The sequence below is a fragment of the Mercenaria mercenaria genome, chromosome 15 (assembly GCF_021730395.1).
Source record: "Mercenaria mercenaria strain notata chromosome 15, MADL_Memer_1, whole genome shotgun sequence".
NCBI classification, from domain to species: domain Eukaryota; kingdom Metazoa; phylum Mollusca; class Bivalvia; order Venerida; family Veneridae; genus Mercenaria; species Mercenaria mercenaria.
The window spans coordinates 9,006,506-9,028,005 of record NC_069375.1 but is presented as its reverse complement, the minus strand read 5'-3'; the positions used below and the strand labels follow the sequence as shown (position 1 = coordinate 9,028,005).

At 36.0% G+C, this 21,500-nt stretch overlaps 1 protein-coding gene across 1 annotated transcript in view; it reads left to right on the top strand.

Moving 5' to 3' along the window:
• The window catches only part of LOC123546132 (transforming growth factor beta receptor type 3-like), a 107,234-nt gene that overhangs the window by 37,901 nt on the left and 47,833 nt on the right, over positions 1–21,500 (top strand). The window contains exons 3-4 of the mRNA XM_045332323.2: positions 10,310–10,519; positions 16,324–16,427. Coding sequence (XP_045188258.2) covers positions 10,310–10,519; positions 16,324–16,427 — 314 coding nt within the window. The remainder of the gene's footprint in view (positions 1–10,309; positions 10,520–16,323; positions 16,428–21,500) is intronic.

Sequence of the window (21,500 nt, the reverse complement as noted above, 5' to 3'; positions counted from 1 at the left end):
AGATTCATCAGGTCTACAAGATGGTAGCTTTATCACATTTCAGTATCAAAAGATTCAAGGTTGCAATGATTCTAAGGGGCCTTTTGACACTTTCTGTAAATGTAAAGTCAGGTGAATCTGAGGGGCCTTCTGATATTTTCAGAGACTCCTACTACATTAACAAGACTCTTTAAAATGTCACACTTTTAGTATTAACACACTCAAGGTTTTACTGAAGTATGAAGAGACTCGCGGTTACAATGAATCTGAGTGCCGTTTATCACTCACTGATAATCAAAGAAACTCGAAGGTTGCAAACATTGAATCTGAGGGGCTTTTTATCACTCTCAGTATTAAGGGACTCTTTGTTACAGTGAATCTGAGTGCCTTTTTATCACTCTTTATAGTATGAAGAGACTACGTTACAGTGAATCTGAGTGCCTTTTTATTGTTGCACCAACACAATTATAGATCATATGGCGACTTCCCATCTTTAATGGTGGAGGAAGACCCTAGGTGCCCCTTTGTACATTCCTGATTTCATGGGTGGACACCTGGGTAGTGACCATTGACCTTCCGTCAGCCAGTTGGATGGCTTCCTCGCATGAAGAATTCAACTCCCCAAGTGTCAGACTCGATCCCACATTGGTGAGAAGCAAGTGATTTGATGTCAATGACCTTAACCTTGGAGGCCTCCCTTTTTGCTTTTTGACCATATGATGAGACTGAAGGTTGATCTTGTATCTAAGGTTGTGTTTTAAGGTTGAATATGTAAAAAAAATGCTATATACAAATAAGTATTTTAACCCATAAACATCACCTGAAGTCATTATCTGTAAACAGGAGGTTAAACATCAATGAGATGGAAACAAAAGCTTTTGTTAATTATCAAAGAAAAACAAAACTTAAGTAATTTTATAGTTAATTAATAATAAAATGCTAAACAAAAACAGTTAAAATCATGAGTACCTAAAACTGTCATCATGAATTATGTGACAGTAACACGTAATTTAGATTTGCTCATTAATCTTGAGGTAATTACCTTTGTGTTTTGAATCTCTTGAGGTTTCCTCAAACAGTATATATACTACACTATCTTGTTATAGGTCTCATGGCAGAGTGATCTGGCACCACTCATTAGCTCGACTTTACGAAGAATAAGTAGAGCTATTGCACTTGCCCCGGTGTCGGCGTCTCCGTTGCCGTTGGTTAAAGTTTTTGTAAAGTCAAATATCTCTGTTACTATCAAAGCTATTGACTTGAAACTTAAAATGGTTATTTACTATCAAAGTCTACACCAGGAGAAACAATCCCCATAACTCTGATTGAATTTTGACAGAATTATGCCCCTTTTTAACTTAGAATTTTTGGTTATAGTTTTTGATAACGTCAAATATCTCTGTTACTATCAAAGCTTTTGACTTGAAACTTAAAATACTTATTTACCATCAAAGTCTTCACCCATAGGAATAATCCCCATAACTCTGTTTGAATTTTGACAGAAATATTCCCCTTTTGAACTTAGAATGTTTTGTTAAAATTTTTGATAAAGTCAAATATCTCTGTTACTATTAAAGCTTTTGACTTGAAACTCAAAATATTATTTACTATCAAAGTCTAAACCAGGAGACACAATTCCCATAACTCTGATTTTAATTTTGACAGAGTTATGTCCCTTTTTAACTTGGAATGTTTTTACTGGCAAAGCTCTAATTCAGAGTCAAGCACTGAGAAAAGTTAAGTGCACTGTCTTACGGACAGCTCTTGTCTACTGTTGCACATAGTTTGAGCTTTGCTATGCTGTTTCCTCCAGAACTTACAGATTAAGCTGACAATTACAAGCCAATGGTTTAGTCAAGGTGTCTGTACTTTTTAACAATGCCAAGAAGCCGCCACCAGGTGACTGACTCCCTTACCGTGATAGAAAAGTTTTCTTATACTGTCTAGGAACTATGTCTCCCACCACACAGTGGTGTGGGAGACATATTGATTTACCCCAGTCTGTGTGTGTGTCTGTCACAAAGCTTGTCTGCACTCTAAGTCGAACATTTCTCATCCAATTTTCACCAAACTTGAACAAAATGTGTTTGACCATAAGAGCTCAGCCAGGTTTGATAACTAACCAAATTGGTCCGGGCGTCTTGGAGTTATGGCCCTTGAATTACCAAAAATCGGCCTTTTTACTCTTGTCCGCACTCTGATTCAAACATCTTCACCAAACTTGAGCAAAATGTGCTTGATTATAAGGCCTCGGCCAAGTTCGATAACTAGCCAAATCGGTCCAGGCATTTTGGAGTTACAGCCCTTGAATTATCGAAAAATTGGCAGTTTTACTCTTGTCCGCACTCTTAAGTCGAACATTTCTCATCCGATCTTCACCAAACTTGAACAAAATGTGTTTGACCATGAGACCTCGGCCAAGTTCTATAACTAGCCAAATCGGTCCAGGCATTTTGGAGTTACGGCCCTTGAATTATCGAAAAATTGGCAGTTTTACTCCTGTCCGCACTCTAAGTCGAACATTTCTCATCCAATCTTGACCAAACTTGAACAAAATGTGTTTGACCATGAGACCTCGGCCAGGTTTGATAACTAGCCAAATTGGTCTAGGCATTTTGGAGTTATGGCCCTTGAATTACCGAAAAATCCGCCTTTTTACTCTTGTCCGCTCTCTAAATCCAACATTTCTCAGCCGATCTTCACTAAACTTGAACAAAATGCGTTTGACCATAAGACCTTAGCTAAGTTCGATAACTAGCCAAATCCACCCAATCACTTTTGATTTATGGCCCTTGAATTACTGATTGGATCCACTCATCCAGACCATATAATTGGATCCACTCGTATAAACCATCTAAAGAAACATACATTTTACATAGGGGCAGTTGTGGGAGACATGCGCTTTTCTCAAAAGCATCTCTAGTTGGTACTGACAGACAGACTTCATTTTCTCAGGAGTTATTTCACTTATATGTAACACCCACTCCTCATTGCACTTCAACATTTCCTTGGGTCTGAATGTGAGTAGTAAATTAAAAAGTAGTAATTTTCCCTCTATGGTGAACAAGTGGCTGGACAAAATTTAATGAATTACTGTAATTTACAGATCAAATCAAGTAATTAGGTCTCCCCCAGGAGACATATTGTTTTTGCCCTGTCCATCTGTCCGTCCTTCCGTCCGTCCGTATGTCACACTTCATTTCCGATCAATAACTGGAGAACCATTTGACCTAGAACCTTCAAACTTCATAGGGTTGTAGGGCTGCTGGAGTAGACGACCCCTATTGATTTTGGGGTCACTCCGTCAAAGGTCAAGGTCACAGGGGCCTGAACATTGAAAATCATTTCCGATCAATAACTAGAGAACCACTTGACTCAGAATGTTGAAACTTCATAGGATGATTGGTCATGAAGAGTAGATGACTGCTATTGATTTTGGGGTCACTGCATCAAAGGTCACAGGGGCCTGAACATGGAAAACCATTTCCGATCAATAACTTGAGAACCACTTGACCCAGAATGTTGAAACTTCATAGGATGATTGTGCATGCAAAGTAGATGACCCCTATCGATTTTGGGGTCACTGCATTAAAGGTCAAGGTCACAGGGGCCTGAACATTGAAAACCATTTCTGGTCAGTAACTTGAGAACCACTTGACCCAGAATGTTGAAACTTTATAGGATGATTGGTCATGCAGAGTAGATGACCCCTAACTATTTTGGGGTCACTCTGTGAAAGGTCAAGGTCACAGGGGCCTGAACATTGAAAACCATTTCCGGTCAGTAACTTGAGAACCACTTGACCCAGAATGTTGAAACTTCATCGGATGATTGGTCATGCAGAGTAGATGACCCCTTACGATTTTAGGGTCACTCTGTTAAAGGTCAAGGCCACAGGGGCCTGAACATGGAAAACCATTTCCAATCAATAACTTGAGAAACTCTCAACCCAGAATGTTGAAACTTCATAGGATGATTGTTCATGCAGAGTAAATGACCCCTATTGTTTTTGGGGTCACTCTGTTAAAGGTCAAGGTCACAGAAACCTGAACATTGATAACCAGTTCTGATCAGTAACTTGAGAACCACTTGACCCAGAATGTTGAAATTTCATAGGATGATTGAACATGCAGAGTAGATGACTGCTATTGATTTTGGGGTCAGTCTATTAAAGGTCAAGGTCACAGTGGCCTGTTCATGTAAAATCATTTTTTGGAAATAACTTGAGAACCACTTGACCTACAATGTTGAAACTTAATAGGATGATTGGACATGCAGAGTAGATGACCCCTATTTATCTTGAGGTCACTTGATCAAAGGTCAAGGTCACAGGAGCCTGAACAGTGACTAGAGAACCATTAGGCCAAGAGTGTTGAAATTTAGCGGCATGACTGGACATGCCAAGTATATGATCCCTATTGCAGCCAACCATCAGTGCCTCTTCGACTTTCGCTTCTGACCCCTATTGACTTCTTGCCTATAGGACTTTGCATTGGGGGAGACATGCACTTTTTTACAAAAGCATTTTCTAGTTAATTTTTGTTATGTAATCTTTCCAATAGTGCATATTGCAGATAACCGACTATCAGAAGGAGCTACCAAAAGCCAGCTTGCTTTATTAAACCCTAATTTCATCTTCGGCTAATCCCTGATAAAACAACACAAAAATCAACACCCTGTAGTTCATGTAATGAGCATTTTGATTTTAAAATCAACCATGTGGTGTCATCAGCACAAATAAAGTGTTTAATTCTTTCACTTGGTACTTCAACAAGTATGCTCAATGTGGTTTCTTCGTCTCAGTGGTTTCTTCGTCTCAGTGAGACACCGAGACACAGGTGAGATATTATTCATAAATACAGTCTTGTGAAACAATATTTTTTTCAACGACATGCCAATGATCTGGATGAAATGATTGCATAAATAATGTAAAAATAAAGTTGTTATTGCATGTGTCTGAAAACTGGTTCTGTCCAGATACTGGTTCCGACCAGTACGAGGGTTGTCCCAGAAAATCGTGAACTTTGTTTATTATTTCGATAATAAGTCACGCATCAAATAATTATTTCAACTGGTGTTATTCCAATGTATACTCTCTAGGACTATAAAGTTTAAAATTAAGTATCTGTCATATTGTTCGAGTATTTTTTAAATAATGGACGTCAGTCAGTGCTAGTCGGCGCACACTCAGTTTTCCTCCTACAAAAAGAAGCGGCTTCTTTTTCAAATTCATGTAACTTTCCCGATATACATTTTACACAATTAAAATTTATATCCTCGTTAATGGTAACCTGTGGCGTACATTATGTTGCGTTTTAAGTCTTTGGCGACACTTACGTTAAAATAGTGATATAACTCTGAAAGTCATGGTCGCACGCGCTTTCAGAAATGACTACATCAGATAAGTTTGCGGCGCAGAAAGTTTTAAAAGCATTTTGTCGCCCTCTCTTTGAATCACTCACCCAACTTTCCTTAAAAAGGTTTGTACCACGTAAAGACAAGCATCCTGCTTATATTTGGCTGACTTCCAGAATTTTCCACATCCCGTTTTGTTCGTGAAGGAGTCACAATGCGACCTACGCAATATTTTATTAATACTTGCTGCGCCGCGAACTTTCCTGATGTCATAATTTCTGAAAATTCGTGCGACTGTTACTTTCAAATTTACATCACCATTTCAAAGCAAATGACGTCAAAGACTTGAAACGCAACATAATTACGAGTCACACATTGCAATTAACGTCAGTATAAATTTTAATCCTATGAGGTGTATATCGGGTAAGCTACATGATTTTAAATGGAAGCCGCTTCTTTTTTGTAGGAGGAAAAAAGGGCGTGTGCCGACTAGCACTGACTGCCATCCATTATTTAAAGAATACTCAAATAATATGAGAGGTATTTAATTTTAAACTATATAGTCCTGTCTAGTATACATTGAAATACCATCAGTTAAAATGATTATTTCATGCGTCGCTTATTTTAGAAATAATAAAAAAAGTGTACGATTTTCTGGGACAACCCTCGTACTGTTATAATGTAGGGAAGATTTGATACCAGGTGCAGAACTTTAGAGAATGATAATTAATAATTTTGCCAGAACAAAACAGTAGTTAAATTTCAAAAGACGCATTGTGTACATGTTTTATTGTGGTAAAAGTTCCTTCTTTCAAACATGTAAAATGATAGAATTTATGTGCAAGCACAATTTTGCTGTAGCTGCATTATTAAAGCAGAATATTTGAAACATAATTTTATGTGAACTATTTAAACAATAACGAAGAGGTTGCCTAGTAATATTGACTGTACTCCAGTTCTTGATTTTACCAAAGTGAATATATGGTATTTCTTTATTTTTTGAGGGCTTAACTGTACAGTGTTGAAATGCTGAAATTGTAGAATGATCATGTTTGTTCTGTATTTTGACTGAATTCGTGATAGCAGGTCACGAAATATACACATTAAGGAAAAATTGCAAAATAATACATAATAGTTACAGCTGCATGCAGATCAATACAATATTCAACAAATAGTAATGAAAAATTATTTGCATCGGAATGAAATTAAATATCATGAAGTAAGGATTATTTTTGATGTAAGAAGTGTATGCCTTTGGCCAAAATATAAAATACAGAATTTTCAGGGATATAATTTATTCATAATTAATATATTTTTATGTTATGGAAACCTTTTTTGTGCTATAGAAACTTCAGAAGATATTTCATGAAATTCTAATGGGAGTGTTTGTAAGAGAAATGTTTGTGCAAAAAAAAAAACAACAACAAAAACAAGAAAATTCAGCGTATTAGATAAGTTTCTAATTATAGGTTACCAAAAAAAACCCCCATTTTATGCAATTGACATTAAAACTGTTACGGGTACTTGTTGGAAATTGAATCATTGAATAGGCAGGTGCAGGAAGTATGTATTAAATGTAAACTTCCGTAAATGACCACTTGATAAGCATTTTTATATGCCCGTCTTTGAAATAGCGTGGCGTATTACATGGACACCTGTCGTGGGCAGCGGGCGGTCGGCATCCAGAAGTATGTCCGCTCTCTAAGTCGAACAGTTTTCATCTGATCTTCACCAAATTTGGTGACAATGTTTGTGGGCATAATATCTCAGCCAAGTTGAATCACCACCCAAATGGCCTCAGGTACTTTTGGAATATGGCCCTTGAATTACTTGAAAAACTGCCAATTTAGTCAAACAGGATGGATCTTCACTAAAGTAGGTATGGTCTGTAGCATCCTGGCTGGGACGGCTCTGAAGTTTGTTCAAATGTTTCTGTGGGGCCACAAGAGCTAGAAAGAGAAGTCTCTTCAAATGAACAACATACTGATCTTTTAGATCTTTACTAAACGTGGTCAGTTTCTAGCATCCTTGGAGTTTCATTTAAATGTTTCTGATTGACTGCAGGTAGGCAGTGCCGGAGCTGAAGATAACAAACAACTTCTTCTCTTTAAGCACCCTTGGCTGCCTGGACCTGTCAATTAAGTTTTGTTGGATATGCATTTTTGGGTCGTCAGGCACAACAAAAAAAGAAATTTTTTTAAATGAAGTGTTAATAGATGTTCGCCAGATTTGATCACAATTGCAAGGTCAGAAGGACTTGATGAACAATTTATACTTATTTGGTCCTTTTAGGAAAATATTTAGTCCTTGCAAAATGTCGATTTATAGATCTATAGTAGTTTTATGGGAAATTTACAGCCTTTGAGATGATTAAACCTTGTTGTGATTTTTTTTTTTAATTTACATTCAAACAAGGAAAGGATATGACACCTGTCCAGGAAGATGACATTGCTGTGATCTACCCAGCATGCTCTTAGATGTCTAATACTATAAGGAAAACTCCAAAGAAAAATGCTTGCAGACATTGCTATTTCTCTATCAACATTAGGCAAACGCAGGATGTAAATTACAGAGTAGATTAGATACCCCAGTATTCAGTTGTAACATTTAATCATCACCTTTCAATAAAAAAGGCAGCAATATTTTCATCAGGTTTACAGGCAAATCTGCTCAGATATCTTTACAAAATGTAGCAATCCTATGAAAGATAACCTAAATCGGTGACCTTAAAAGTTCGATAACAAGTTGTGTGTAAAGAATCATTGACCCTAGAATTTTGTTCTCAACAAGTGATTGACATTTGATACTAAACAAACATTTCTAATGGATAAAGTTTAACTTGATTTTTCATTTGTTGAAGGTCAATTGGAAAATGTAAATGATTATTTTTGCTCTATAATCTCCTATTTCATTTGTTTATAAGTCAGAAATACACAATGAAGTCAGGGAACAACTTGTGTATAGAAAGAACTGGAACCATTGCAATTGTCTTACACTTGCATGTTTGTAAGTGTCAACTGATAGGGTCAGAATAAATAAAAAAAATTAATTCCAGATATAATATTTTCATTTTAATGAAAATGAGATGTGAAACAAAAATTTTTAGTCATGTTTGGGGGTCATATAATCTGTACAGTGTGGGTTTGCTGTAAAACCCAGTTTAAACAAGTCATAAGAATGGAGAATGAACTATGATGATAATTACTTGTACATTGCTTATGGTCTTATATAGTTGCCCACTTGCTCAGTCAGCCAGAAGTGAGCAGTGTAACAATAGACAGTGATACTGCTATAAGCCAGTTAACATGAAACCTGCTGGCATCATGACAATGCCTCTCCAGATTCCACTAGGGTCATTTACCACTTCAGCTTATACAACCTGAAAATTTTTAATTGTATACTTCCAAGTCGACTAATGGTTGTATTAATGAATTTTGGCTTTAAAGGCTGAAAGGCTAATCTTTTTCTTAAATAAATCTGTATAAATTTTCTTTAATCTTTTTTCTATAAAATGTATTAAAACAACTAGTAAATTTCTTCCTATGGCCTGAGTCAAAGGTATCCATTAGGTTTGAGGGCCACTGCAATATACTTTGGAAAAAGGGTTGAGATTGGGAGATGTGGAGAATCAGTGTTTTTAATTTTTAGCTCTGTTTTACATCACAAGCAATGTAACAAAAACATTGATTAAACCCTCTGTGGTTTTCAGACATCCTATAAAATTAGTTTGAACTGGATGAACTGAGTGAAAAAATGTCGGTAAAAAAGAAAAAAAAATCAAAACCTATGTAATTAGATGAATGTTATAACTGAGATGGAGACCGATATGGACCATTCAATGTACCGTTCATTGTGTGTGTTTCTGACGAGAAGTTTTTGCAGAACTGTTGTATATATAAGGAATTGAAGCGGGTGATACGATAGTTTAGCAGTGTACTATCATTATTTACCTTATGTACTTTTTTTCCAGGTTGTAAACTTGATTTGAAAGAAATGAATAGCTTGATGCTTGATGCATGACATTTAACAGTTTTTGGAGATTAATATTTTGATGAGTAAGACCACCCAATCATATCGCTTTTTAGGAAATTTGAATGATTACCGATATCATTTAACATTTTCATGAACTTTTTCTTTACATGGTATTCATCGACCAAATGAAACTAGGCAAATTTTTGTTTTGTATCATTATAATTGAATATTTATTTATAAATATCCCACCCACTTGAAGTGAATGAAATATGTGAGTGCAAGAACTTGAAGGATTATATTGTCACTTTTTCCATAGATGCCATTTTTACAGGTACAAACACTAGGGTTTTTGTCACCTCAGCACAGGAAGTGGATAAGTGCATTGAAATAAAAGCATTTATCTGAGCCATGCCATGAGAAAACCAACATAGTGGGTTTGCGACCAGCATGGATCCAGACCAGCCTGCGCATCCGCACAGTCTGGTCAGGCTCCATGCTGTTCGCTTTCAAAGCCTATTGGAATTAGAGAAACTGTTAGCGAACAGCATGGATCCTGACCAGACTGCGCGGATGCGCAGGCTGGTCTGGATCCATGCTGGTTGCAAAGCCACTATGTTGGTTTTCTCATGGCGCGGCTCATCTAATCTTTGTGCTGATGTGATGGCTTTATGTCTGTACTGCCCTTAGCTCTTTTAAAAGAGTGAGTGGTTACACCTTAATCCATCTGTTATCACCAATAATAGCAACATATTTCTGAATGTATTATGTACAGTATACTGTAATTGCAAGGTTTGAATTATTTCATGCAAGGATGCCATGTAGGCTTGTGGTTTTACATAGGCATCCATATATACCAGACATGGGTCCATGTAGGGCTCCGCAGTCGTCATATGAGACTAGATATTGGAGGTCATCCATTGATGGTGGTCTTTGGAGCCGACTCTGAAATTATATGAGATTAGAACTTGTGCTTTATTCTTAAATTTGCTATTCTGCTTTACAGGAAGATGGCGTCTTGCAGACATGCCATGTAAAGTGAGCTCACAATTCAATCCCGATCTTGCCTCCGCCTTTCTTGAGAAAGAACTTTCATCCTCTGGTTGTGTGACAAATGCCACATCTAGGAAAAATGGTGCAGAAGTACATGTTATACACTACCAGGGAAACAAGAAACAGAATGTTGAACTACTCTTGAATGACTATGAGAAGAAAGGTTTGTAGCTTTAAATGATTGCCGACATTCTAAATTGCAGGTTTTTAGTTTGACTGTAGGCTTTGTGGAATGTCTTGGTGAAGTGTTGATGCACTTTAACTTGATGTCTGTTACTAGTCTCCTACTGATAACACTGGAGGGAACTATAGGAATGATCTGTCCATCTGTCTGTCTGTCCATCTGCAAATCTGGATCCAGCAATTACTCAAAAAGTATTCAAGCTAGATTCATAAAACTGGGTATGTGAATAGAGGGCAATATGTAGATATAGCACATATTTCTGTCAAAAGTCAAGGTCACTAGTGAAGGTCAAGGTGAAAATTGATTCTGCTCCATAACTTTTATACACATTGATGGATTATCTTAGTGCTACACAGAAATGTTCCCCATGATGAGACAATTTGTCAACAGTGCTTGTCGGTCAAAGGTCAAGGTCACCATTGAAAGCTTTTCACTGGTACAGGGGACTTCTATATTGCCACTGCGATACTCTGTCACTTGTTACTTGATGGATTAGATTCAGACTTGAAACAGTTATTCTGCATCGTCACAACACACATTATATGTCATAAGGTTCATCACTTGGACACCAGTATTTTGTTTTAACTAGAATATTTGGTACATTATTACTCTGTCTGTGTTATTTCCTAAAAGATGCTGAACAGATTTCATTCAATCTTAAGATAGTTGTTCATATCAGATGACTTGATGTTCATTTGTTATAGGCATCAATATTTCATGAATTATGTCTGAACTTTAATAATATATAGTTGTTCTGCATCGTCATTGGCATCATGTGATACTTTATCCATGCCAGTGATAGCACAAGTACCCTCAGATATACCCCTTTTTTTACCGGACATCAGTTGAGCGGTGATGTCCCTTGACAGCTCCTGTTATATTCCCTCCCATCCATACTCTCGATAGTTCCATTACAAGTGTAGAAATACATAATTGATAAGCAGAAAATTCATTATAAATCTTATTTAAATGATTATGTTAGTGATCAAAAGCCTTACGTGACAGTGAATTACAACAGCTTTCATAAGATGGATGGGGAAACCATACGAGAGCAGATGTCAACTGTTGAACTCATTTTAATATTGAAACTAGGTTAGGATGAACAGACTATGAAATATTTAATATATATGGGGGGACTAATTTTCGTTTAGACAGTCTAATCCCTGAGAACAAGTTCATTTTATGTTCAAAAGTTGAAATCTATGATTTCATGTCCATTATGAAATAGCTGTTTTGACCAAAACTATGAAATTTTAATGCCCATAATGTTGAATGATATCACAGTAGGTGATTTTGTTCAGTTTCGTCAGTACCAGATGTTACAGGATGGTGAAATATCTGCTCTAAAACTTTGTCTCCAGTTCTATAGGGGTTTCTGTGGCAGGCTCAGGGCTTTGAATCACTCTCCTATTTACATGGTGGGTTTCAGAACTGGCTTAAATGTAAAGTTCTTTCATGTGAGAAATAAATCCAGTTCCTTGATTCTGCTGAGGTTTCAGCCCATGTCTGAAAGAATGTTTGGAGGGGCAGCTAGGGCCTTTATCATATCAAAAGCTGGAAAGTGGCCATGTGACCTAAATGAGTTAATGCATGCCATAGCAGGTAAACAAAACAAATAAAAGGGCCCCTAATATTGTTTTAATGTAATCAGACAGTCATATAGGGGATGGTTTTGAGCTACCGTATAACCCCGTTTAAACGCCCCCGGGGGCGATGCATTTTACGAAAAATTTGATCCAAACAATGTCAGTAACTCGTATAAACGCCCCCCTATTCATCCCAATTCATGCACTGACATATTAACCCGATACGTCATCGTACTGGGAATCTGTGTAAAGTCGCGCGCTAGGTGACGTGATCCGAGTTAAATTCGATCAATACTGTAGCGTTTATAGCCCAGATGTTTATGTGGATTTACCTGCACGTAGCATATTCAGTACTTACACACAGTAGATTTATTTGTGCCATGCCTGTTGACATGTTTAAAAGTTTGTGCTAATAAAGTGTGGGTTTTTTTTTAAATTCATTTGTATTGTTATGGAATTGTTATTATCTGGATATTATTGTGTTGGATCTAGGACCAATTTTTGAAGGTAAGATTTTTTTATTTTCCCCAAAAAACGTGGGGGGGGGCGTTAATTAGAGGGGGGCGTTAATACGGGGTTATACGGTATACACTTTTTAGCCCACCATCATCAGATGGTGGGCTATTCAAATCACTCTGCGTCCGTGGTCCGTCGTCCTTCCGTCCGTCCGTCCGTCCGTCAGTCCGTCCGTCCTTCCGTCCGTTAACAATTTCTCGTTATCGCATCTCCTCAGAAACTACCTGGGGGATTTTGACCAAACTTTGTCAGAATGATGTATTGGTACCCTAGTTGTGTCCCCCTGAAAATCAGACTGGTTCAACAATTTTTTAGTAAGTTATGGCCCTTTGTTTATTTCTATAATTTACATAGATTTATATAGGGAAAAACTTTGAAAATCTTCTTGTCCAAAACCACAGAGCCTAGGGCTTTGATATTTGGTATGAAGCATCATCTAGTGGTCCTCTACCAAGATGATTCAAAATATTTCCTTGGGGTCTAATATGGCCCCGCCCCGGGGGTCACATGGTTTATATAGACATATATAGGGAAAAACTTTGAAAAACCTCTTGTTCAAAACCACAGGGCCTAGGGCTTTGATATTTTGTATATGACATCATCTAGTGGTCTTCTACTAAGATTGTTCAAATTATCCCCCTAGGGTCAAATATGGCTCCGCCCCGGGGGTCACATGGTTTACATAGACTTACATTGGGAAAAACGTTGAAAATCTTCTTGTCCAAACCACAAAGCCTAGGGCTTTGGCATTTGTAATGTAGCATCATCTAGTGGTTCTCTACCAAGTTTGTTCAAATTATCCCCTAGGGTCAAATATGGCCCCGCCCTGGGGGTCACATGGTTCATATAGACTTATATAGGGAAAAGATTTTAAAATCTTCTTGTCAATAACCTACAACATTCAAATTTGGACCACATGTATGGTTTTGAGTGGCAAGATGAACCTTGACATGAGTTGACCTTGATTTTGACCTAGTGACCTACTTTCACATTTCTGTAGCTACAGCCTTCAAATTTGGACCACTTGCATAGTTTTGTGCACTGAAAAAAACTTTGACCTTGACTTTGACCTAGTGACCTACTTTCACATTTTTGAAGGTACAGGCTTCAAATTTGGACCACATGCATAGTTTTGTGTTCTGAATTGGAATTTGACCTTGATTTTGACCTACTGACCTACTTTCACATTTCTCAAGCTACAGCCTTCAAATTTGGACCACATGCATAGTTTTGTGTACCGAAACAAACTTTGACCTTTACATTGACCTAGTGACCTACTTTCACATTTTTGAAGGTACAGGCTTCAAATTTGGAACACATGCATAGTTCTGTGTTCCGAAATAAAATTTGACCTTGATTTTGACCTAGTGACCTACTTTCACATTTCTCGAGCTACAGCCTTCAAATTTGGACCACATGCATAGTTTTGTGTACCGAAATGAACTTTGACCTTAAGATTGACCTAGTGACCTACTTTCACATTTCTATAGCTACAGGCTTCAAATTTAGACCCCATGCATAGGATTGTGTACCGAAACAAACTTTGACCTTGACATTGACCTAGTGACCTACTTCCACATTTTTGAAGGTACAGGCTTTAAATTTGGACCACATGCATAAATTTGTGTTCTGAAGTGTAATTTGACCTTGATTTCGACCTAGTGACCTACTTTCACATTTCGTCCTTGAAATTGATCTAGTGACCTACTTTCACATTTCTCAAGCTACAGCTTTCGAATTTGGACCACATGCAAAGTGTTGTGTACGGAAATGAAATTTGACCTTGAGCTAGTCAGTAAGTCTTGAAATTTGGAACACTCAAAAATGGCACATTGGTGGGCGCCAAGATCACTCTGTGATCTCTTGTTAAAGAGTGCTTTGACACAGCCTTCACTCAGTCTGGTTCGAAATTTGAACATAATTATGAACCTCTGATTTGAAGTCTTCTGCTTTGCCTAGCTAATTGTACAAACTGAGTGTGATGAGTTTTGAGAAAAAAAAATCCTATACTAAATTGTAGATAATTCAGAGTGTTTAAGAAGATTCTAAAAAGTAATTTGTAAATTTTATTTGTTAATATTCCTAATGGATTAATACTGGAAGTTAATGGATTCTATAAGCTGACTATAAGCATAGGAGATTTTGATGATCGATTTCTGCATTAAGTACAAGACCTAGTTATTTGGCAGCTAAAACCAATAGTTACACAGCTTCGAAGACACTTAAGCGAGTGAATTACAGATTATTGTTATAGTCTTAGGTTAACATTTTTTTGCTATCTGAAACAAAAAACAACAACATGAATTGCATGAAATATTCATCGAGTTACATTTACATGAACAAAAAAAGTAAATGGCAGGGGATAAAACTGACATTGTTTTCTAGCTTAGAAACAGATTGTGAGTTTTTAAGACAGAATTTATAGGTGACAATTCGGCTTTTTTCCAAAGTGGAATAAGTACCTTTTGTCAAATTAATGATTTTCTTTCAACGTGGAACCTGGAAACTTAGTTGTCGTCCTAATTTGTAACTTTAAAATAGTGACAGATCATCTCTTTATAATTAGATGTAGAAAATTTGACCTCTCTAATTTAAAACTGACAGTAGCTCAGAAACAAGTTTGATAAATTGGCTTGCACTGCAACGTGTCAGCAAAGTCTCTCGTATTGTAGATGCTGTACCATAAAGGCCAAATTCACAGTGCTGTACTCAGGATTCGAACCTGAGACCTCGGAAACTAGATTTGAATGCTCTGCCTCTGTATCACTATGACAGTGTGTTGCTATGAAGTGTAATGATATTGACATACAAACAGTGTATGTGTTGAATTATAACACAGTGTCAGTCTTCTTTGTTTGAAAGAGAAATAAATCTTGTTGTATTGGAATAATTCACAGCTTTTTATGCCCCCACTTTGGGGGGGGGGCATATAGATTTGCCCTTGTCCGTCTGTCTGTCCTTCCGACAATGTTGTGTCGTGCCTAGCTCCAAAAGTATTTGACGTAGACTCACAAAACTTTACAGGAATGTTGGTCAGCATGTGTAGTTGTGCACCTGGGGTTTCGCGTTCGGATTCATTCAGTCATGTAGAAGTTATGGCCCCTGACTTTGTAAAAATTGGTCATTTTAGTGTTGTGTTGCGCCTAGCTCCAAAAGTATATGACTTAAAGTCACCAAACTTTACAGGAATGTTGGTCAGCATGTGTAGTTGTGCACCTGGGGTTTCGCATCCGGATTCATCCAGTCATGTAGAGTTATGGCCCCTGACTTTGTAAAAATTGGTCATTTTAATGTTGTGTCGCGCCTAGCTCCAAAAGTATATGACTTAAAGTCACAAAACTTTGCAGGAATGTTGGTCAGCATGTGTAGTTGTGCACCTGGGGTGTCGCGTCCGGATTCATCCAGTCATGTAGGAGTTATGGCCCCTGACTTAGTAAAAAATTGGTCATTTTAATGTTGTGTCCCGCATAGCTCCAAAAGTATTTGACCTAGAGTCACCAAAATTTACAGGAATGTTGGTCAGCATGTGCAGTTGTGCACCTGGGGTTTCGCGTCTGGATTCATTCAGTATTGTAGGAGTTATGGCCCATGACCTGGGAAAAAATTGTCATTTTAATGTCATGTAGTGGGGGCATCTGTGTCCCATTGACACATTTCTAGTTCACTTTATCTCTTTTTTAGGTTTTGATGAACCATTTGTTATAATCTTGTCTTCAAATGTCACAGTATATTGGCAAGTACGTCTTCGACAGAACCCAAAGCACTTAGGAAAACACTCATTTGTGGTAAGTTTAGATAGTTTACTTCACACTTTCACAATATTAAAGATAGATTCAGAGCCAGCAGATTGTTGATACTATCAGGATTTCTTGGCCTTTCCCCAAGGAGCATTGATTGTCTTGAAACTTTGAGTGTCCTTTACTGCACTGGATCTTTGCAGCTAGGTGTCTTTATATCGTTCCATATCTTACGGGATTTCACCGTGTCCAACTGGTAACATTGATTCCAGATGGTAACATATGGATTTGCATTTGTAATATTGAAGTGTTATATTGTCAGATCATTTAACTCTTATCATAAAGGCATGAAAATTTCCAAAATAACAAAATTCATCAGGACATAAATTTATGGATTGCAGTGCTGTAAAGTCATTTAACCTTCATCGTCATCTTAACTCTGATTTGTATTTTTGACCAAATTATGCCCCTTTCATACTTAAATTTTTTGACACTTCGTTTTCTGGACATAACTTTGGTACTATATAAGATAATGACTTGAAACTCAAAATATATCTTTACCATCATTATCTGCATGTGTGGTAACAATCCCAATAACTCTAATTTATTTTCTTGACAGAATTATGACCCTTGGCGTATCTTCCTTTTAAAAGTAGAGGTCTCTTATTGAGACATATATTCATTTTACTGTCAAATTGCCGAATAATGGAGCGCGCTGTCTTATGGACAGCTCTTGTAGTGTATGGAGTCCATTCAGTATATATGTAATAGAATTGTGCTTAAGCTTAAGCCAGTGCCAGGAGGCGTGAAGGGTGTTGCACTTTTCACCTTACCTCGCATGAACACACTCAGTCAAACTGGATCTGCTATAATAATAATTGTTTTGCTTTGTTGTGTTCTGTGCTTCTAAAGGATCTTCATAAAGATTTTATTAATAGTACAATCATAATGAGGTATGAAGTAAGTCCAGTACTGGATAATATCTGATAGAAGTCTTAATTTCAGCAAAGAAGACACAGTTATAATAGAAAGTAAAAAATAAAAAATTGGAAAAATGCATAGCATTCCAGATATTATTAGGCATTCTCAATTTTACTTTCCATAAATACATAGTTTAAAGAGAATTACAGTTAAAAGGAGTAGAAGTATTTACTGACATGGAAAAAAACCTGCTTATTACTGGGACATGCTCTCTATTTTGGATGCGTGGTATGGTATAGTAATTTAGCTTCCAGATCTATTATCACATCAAAGACTGTCTATTTTGAGGTAGATGTAAGAAAAAAAGCACTTACAGGCTGAAAATCAAGCAGGTACCATCCAACCGTGATTCCGACAGTAATTATGCAACTGTAGTTATTTTTCAGGTAGAAAGGTTATTATACTACCATACTGTTCTTAAAAGGCATCCACATGGCAAAGTGATTAAGGTCAAATCACTTACCCCTCAGTGTGGGTTCACCTTGCTTAGAATTTTTCATATGAGGAAGCCATCCAATTGGGGGGCTTACAGAAGGTCTTTGGATCTACCCAGGTGCCCACCTGAGACGAAATAATGCTCGTAGGGACACCTAGCGTCTACCTCCTCCGCATAAAACTGGAAAAGTTACCTTATAATCTAAACTGGGCCGGTGTTACTCTAAACTCAACAAAACAAACAAAACAAAAGCTGTCCACATGCATGTTTTCTTAATGACTAATAAAACATAAAAAATATTATAAACTGTTCTTTTATATTTCACAATAAATACTTCAAATAAGATAAAATAATCTTAGTTACCAATTCGTTTCGTGAATTTTGTTGTATATCTTTTTGTCTTTTCCTCTGAAAGAGTTATGTAGGTGTTACTTTAATTTTTACAAAGAACATGATACAGTTTTTGCATTTAGTTTTATGATATGATATAATATAACATTAATATGATATTGATTTTGTAAGATGTCTATCGGTGTCGGTAAATATTTCAGGGTGTAAGTTTTCTTATAAACTTTTAATAAAAATACATTGAAATCACATAAAAATACCACTCCTGTATAGAATAAATCTAGAAATAAATTTTGCATACTGTTCATAAAGGTATATAACATGATATACTAAAATTATTCCGTTGGTAAATGCGTTTGTACAGCGATGAATCACTTTAAGCAGCGCACTGTATTTTTCACAAATTTATGGTAATAGCAAAAAGTTATGTGTAACGTCAAAAGTTAAAGATAGAAGAGGCACTTACTGTCATTATGCTGTTTTTTGTCTCTGTTTTCTTTATTGTTGCAATTGTTGTATAGACAAAAATATGCTGTTGTTTTGTTAGTTTAAAATTGGAAGTTTAGTATGACTAATCATTGTTCTAAATTAAATTTTACTCGTCCCGGACAGTCATCTCCTTCCCAGTCATATTTAAACTGAGTCTTCTGACTTGCTTTTCTGACCAGGCGCCATAATTGAAAGACATTAACTCTTACCATGCTGAACAGGATTTATTCTGCCTTTGCCGCCAGTGAAGATCACCAGATCTGCACTGTTCGCCATTCAAGGACAGTTAGTGAAATATTTGTTCTAAAAATTTGTCTCATTTAACAATTTCCTTAAAGTTGTTTGAAATATTCTTGAACATTTTTAACTATTTAAAAAGTTCTTGAATAATTTCAGAAAATTTCTTGACCTGGGGACAGTACAGTTCATTAGAAAGAGAATGTATCATGTCAGTCTTAAATAACTGAAATTCCATTAAGGTAGTTCTACATGTTTGATAAACTGGAAGTAAAGACGTTAGGTTCATTTATCCAGATACAATAGAGTAAAGCCTGGACGTAGCATACAGAATTAAAAACCTGTCAAATAATGTCTAGATAAAATAAAATACATGTAATAAAAAAAATGTTGGCTCATAAAATAATTCCAAATAATGTGTTAACATTGGCTAGAAATTTTTGAATTTCTTTATCAGGGGCAAAATAAGCATAGAGACCTATATTTGACCACAGAATAACTGTGAGAAGTTACATAAAAGTTAGACCACCATTATTAAAACTTGCTTGAGGTCCAAATTTTTCAAATCTGTAGCAAAAAAATCACTGAAATAAGCTTCTTCAGTTTACATGCAAGATTTCTTATTTATAAACAGCATAAAACGGTAGAAAGTGGATATTGACATGTAGACAATAAAATTGACATGTATCAATGTACAGTTAAAAAATAAAACTTTTGTATCTGATTTTATCAAAAAATACATCATTTTCCATAGAGATTTGTTCTGTAAATTATATTCAAAGATGTGGAATTATTGATTATACAAATATATGTGTTCAGTATTTAATCAGTTCAATAGGCTTGTGCCTTTATCAAATAGAGGATTGCAGCGTAAATGTAACAAAAACAATTTTAAAAATTTTAATAAAATAACCCTGAAACATAAACAAGTTACAGAAACTCCAGTTAAAATAGGAGTCAATTTGTGCAATAGAAATTCCAGTATACATGTAAATAATAAATGTCAAAAGTAAGCAGTTAAAAAAATCAAGAGAGTAAATTTAAAAAAAAAAGAAATATTGAAGTAAAAAAGTGATATTATAATAGTGAAAACAAGTTAAAGAGACAAGTTAGGTCAGAACATAAGGTTGTTTTTTGTGTGGCGTGTATCTCTAACAAATCATTTTGATATTGATCCAGTGCCAAAAATAAATTCCTGCTGCATGTGAGTGAAAGTAGGGCAATAAGAAATGGTCCATGACTTAATTAATCTTGTCATATTCATGTCACTGATGACTTTGTCAGAAACAGAATATACTTTTTGACACATGCTGATGTGAATACCCTATTGTATTTTTTGGAAGGAATGCAAGTATGCATATAGGATATAGTGTATTCTGAGAACGTAGAATGTTTGTTAGCTTGGAAAAAGAGAGATCATAAAAAACGTTATTTTTTCTTCACTTAGATGTCAAAATAATTCACACAGTTTATGACAGAATCAGAGGTGTTTGGATCTTGGCCAGATGTAATTATGTACAAGGTGCCTCTCAAAAAAAAAAATAAATAAATAGCAACATAACAAGCTATCAATGTGCTTGTGCGAATGCATGCACAGTTACCCATATTTTTTAAAGATACAATGTATGTACAAGGTGCTTGTAAAAAAAAATGCTATATAACAAGCTATCAATATACTGGTGTGGATGCATGCACAGTGGCTGTCTTTAACAAGAGGCATATTATTCACATGAAAAATGTTTGATGAGAAAGTTGTAAAAGAGGAGTAGCCTTGTACCGTTGTGGAGCGGGTGCTGAAACCATACAATGTCAATTTTTCGGCTCCTCCTTTGTCACACAGTGACAGTGTTGAATGCTTTAAAACTGGGTCCTCAATTCTGAATTTATCCTAACAAAAACAGACTTTATATGAATCTAATGAACAGTAACTTTTGGAGACATGTGGAACCTACAAATATTTTATGATCTTCTGAATGTTTTACCATGGAACTTCTTGAGTGTTATATCTGAAGAAAAGATCTGTGACTGAACATTGTTTTTGCTTCTTTGCTAGAGATATAGGTACAAAGTCGACATTATTTGTCCAAACCCAACCAAACACTGTTCCAGGTCCTCATAACGCATGAGTGCTGGCTGAACAATATTGCATGGCTGCAGAAGTTTCTCTGTATTGTTGTATATAGTAATTTGATTAAATTTTATTTTTTATTTGTTACAAAGTAAGTCTGAAAATTACAGAAAAATCTTTCTTCCATTAATTGAAAATTGTATTTAGTTAAAGGTCCATTACTAAGGGAAAGTGAGTTGGCAATTTTTTTCATAGCCAGTGCATAGACTTCTGCAAGACACTAAATAATGAAGATTGGCAGGTCAAAATTTACAGAAGGTCTTTGAAACTCAAAGAAATGTATGTGTATTATGTTGAAATTTCAATGAATCGACAGAATGACCCCCCAGGTCTTTTTAACTTTCTTCATACTTCATAGAAAAATAATTGTACATATACTGCGATTTATTTCGAATTTCTACATACCAACTTTCATTTTCCAATAAAATGAAATAGTTTCTGTGCTTTTTAAAAGAAATTAAAATGTTCACTTTCCTTAGTATTGGACCTTTAAATACATAAA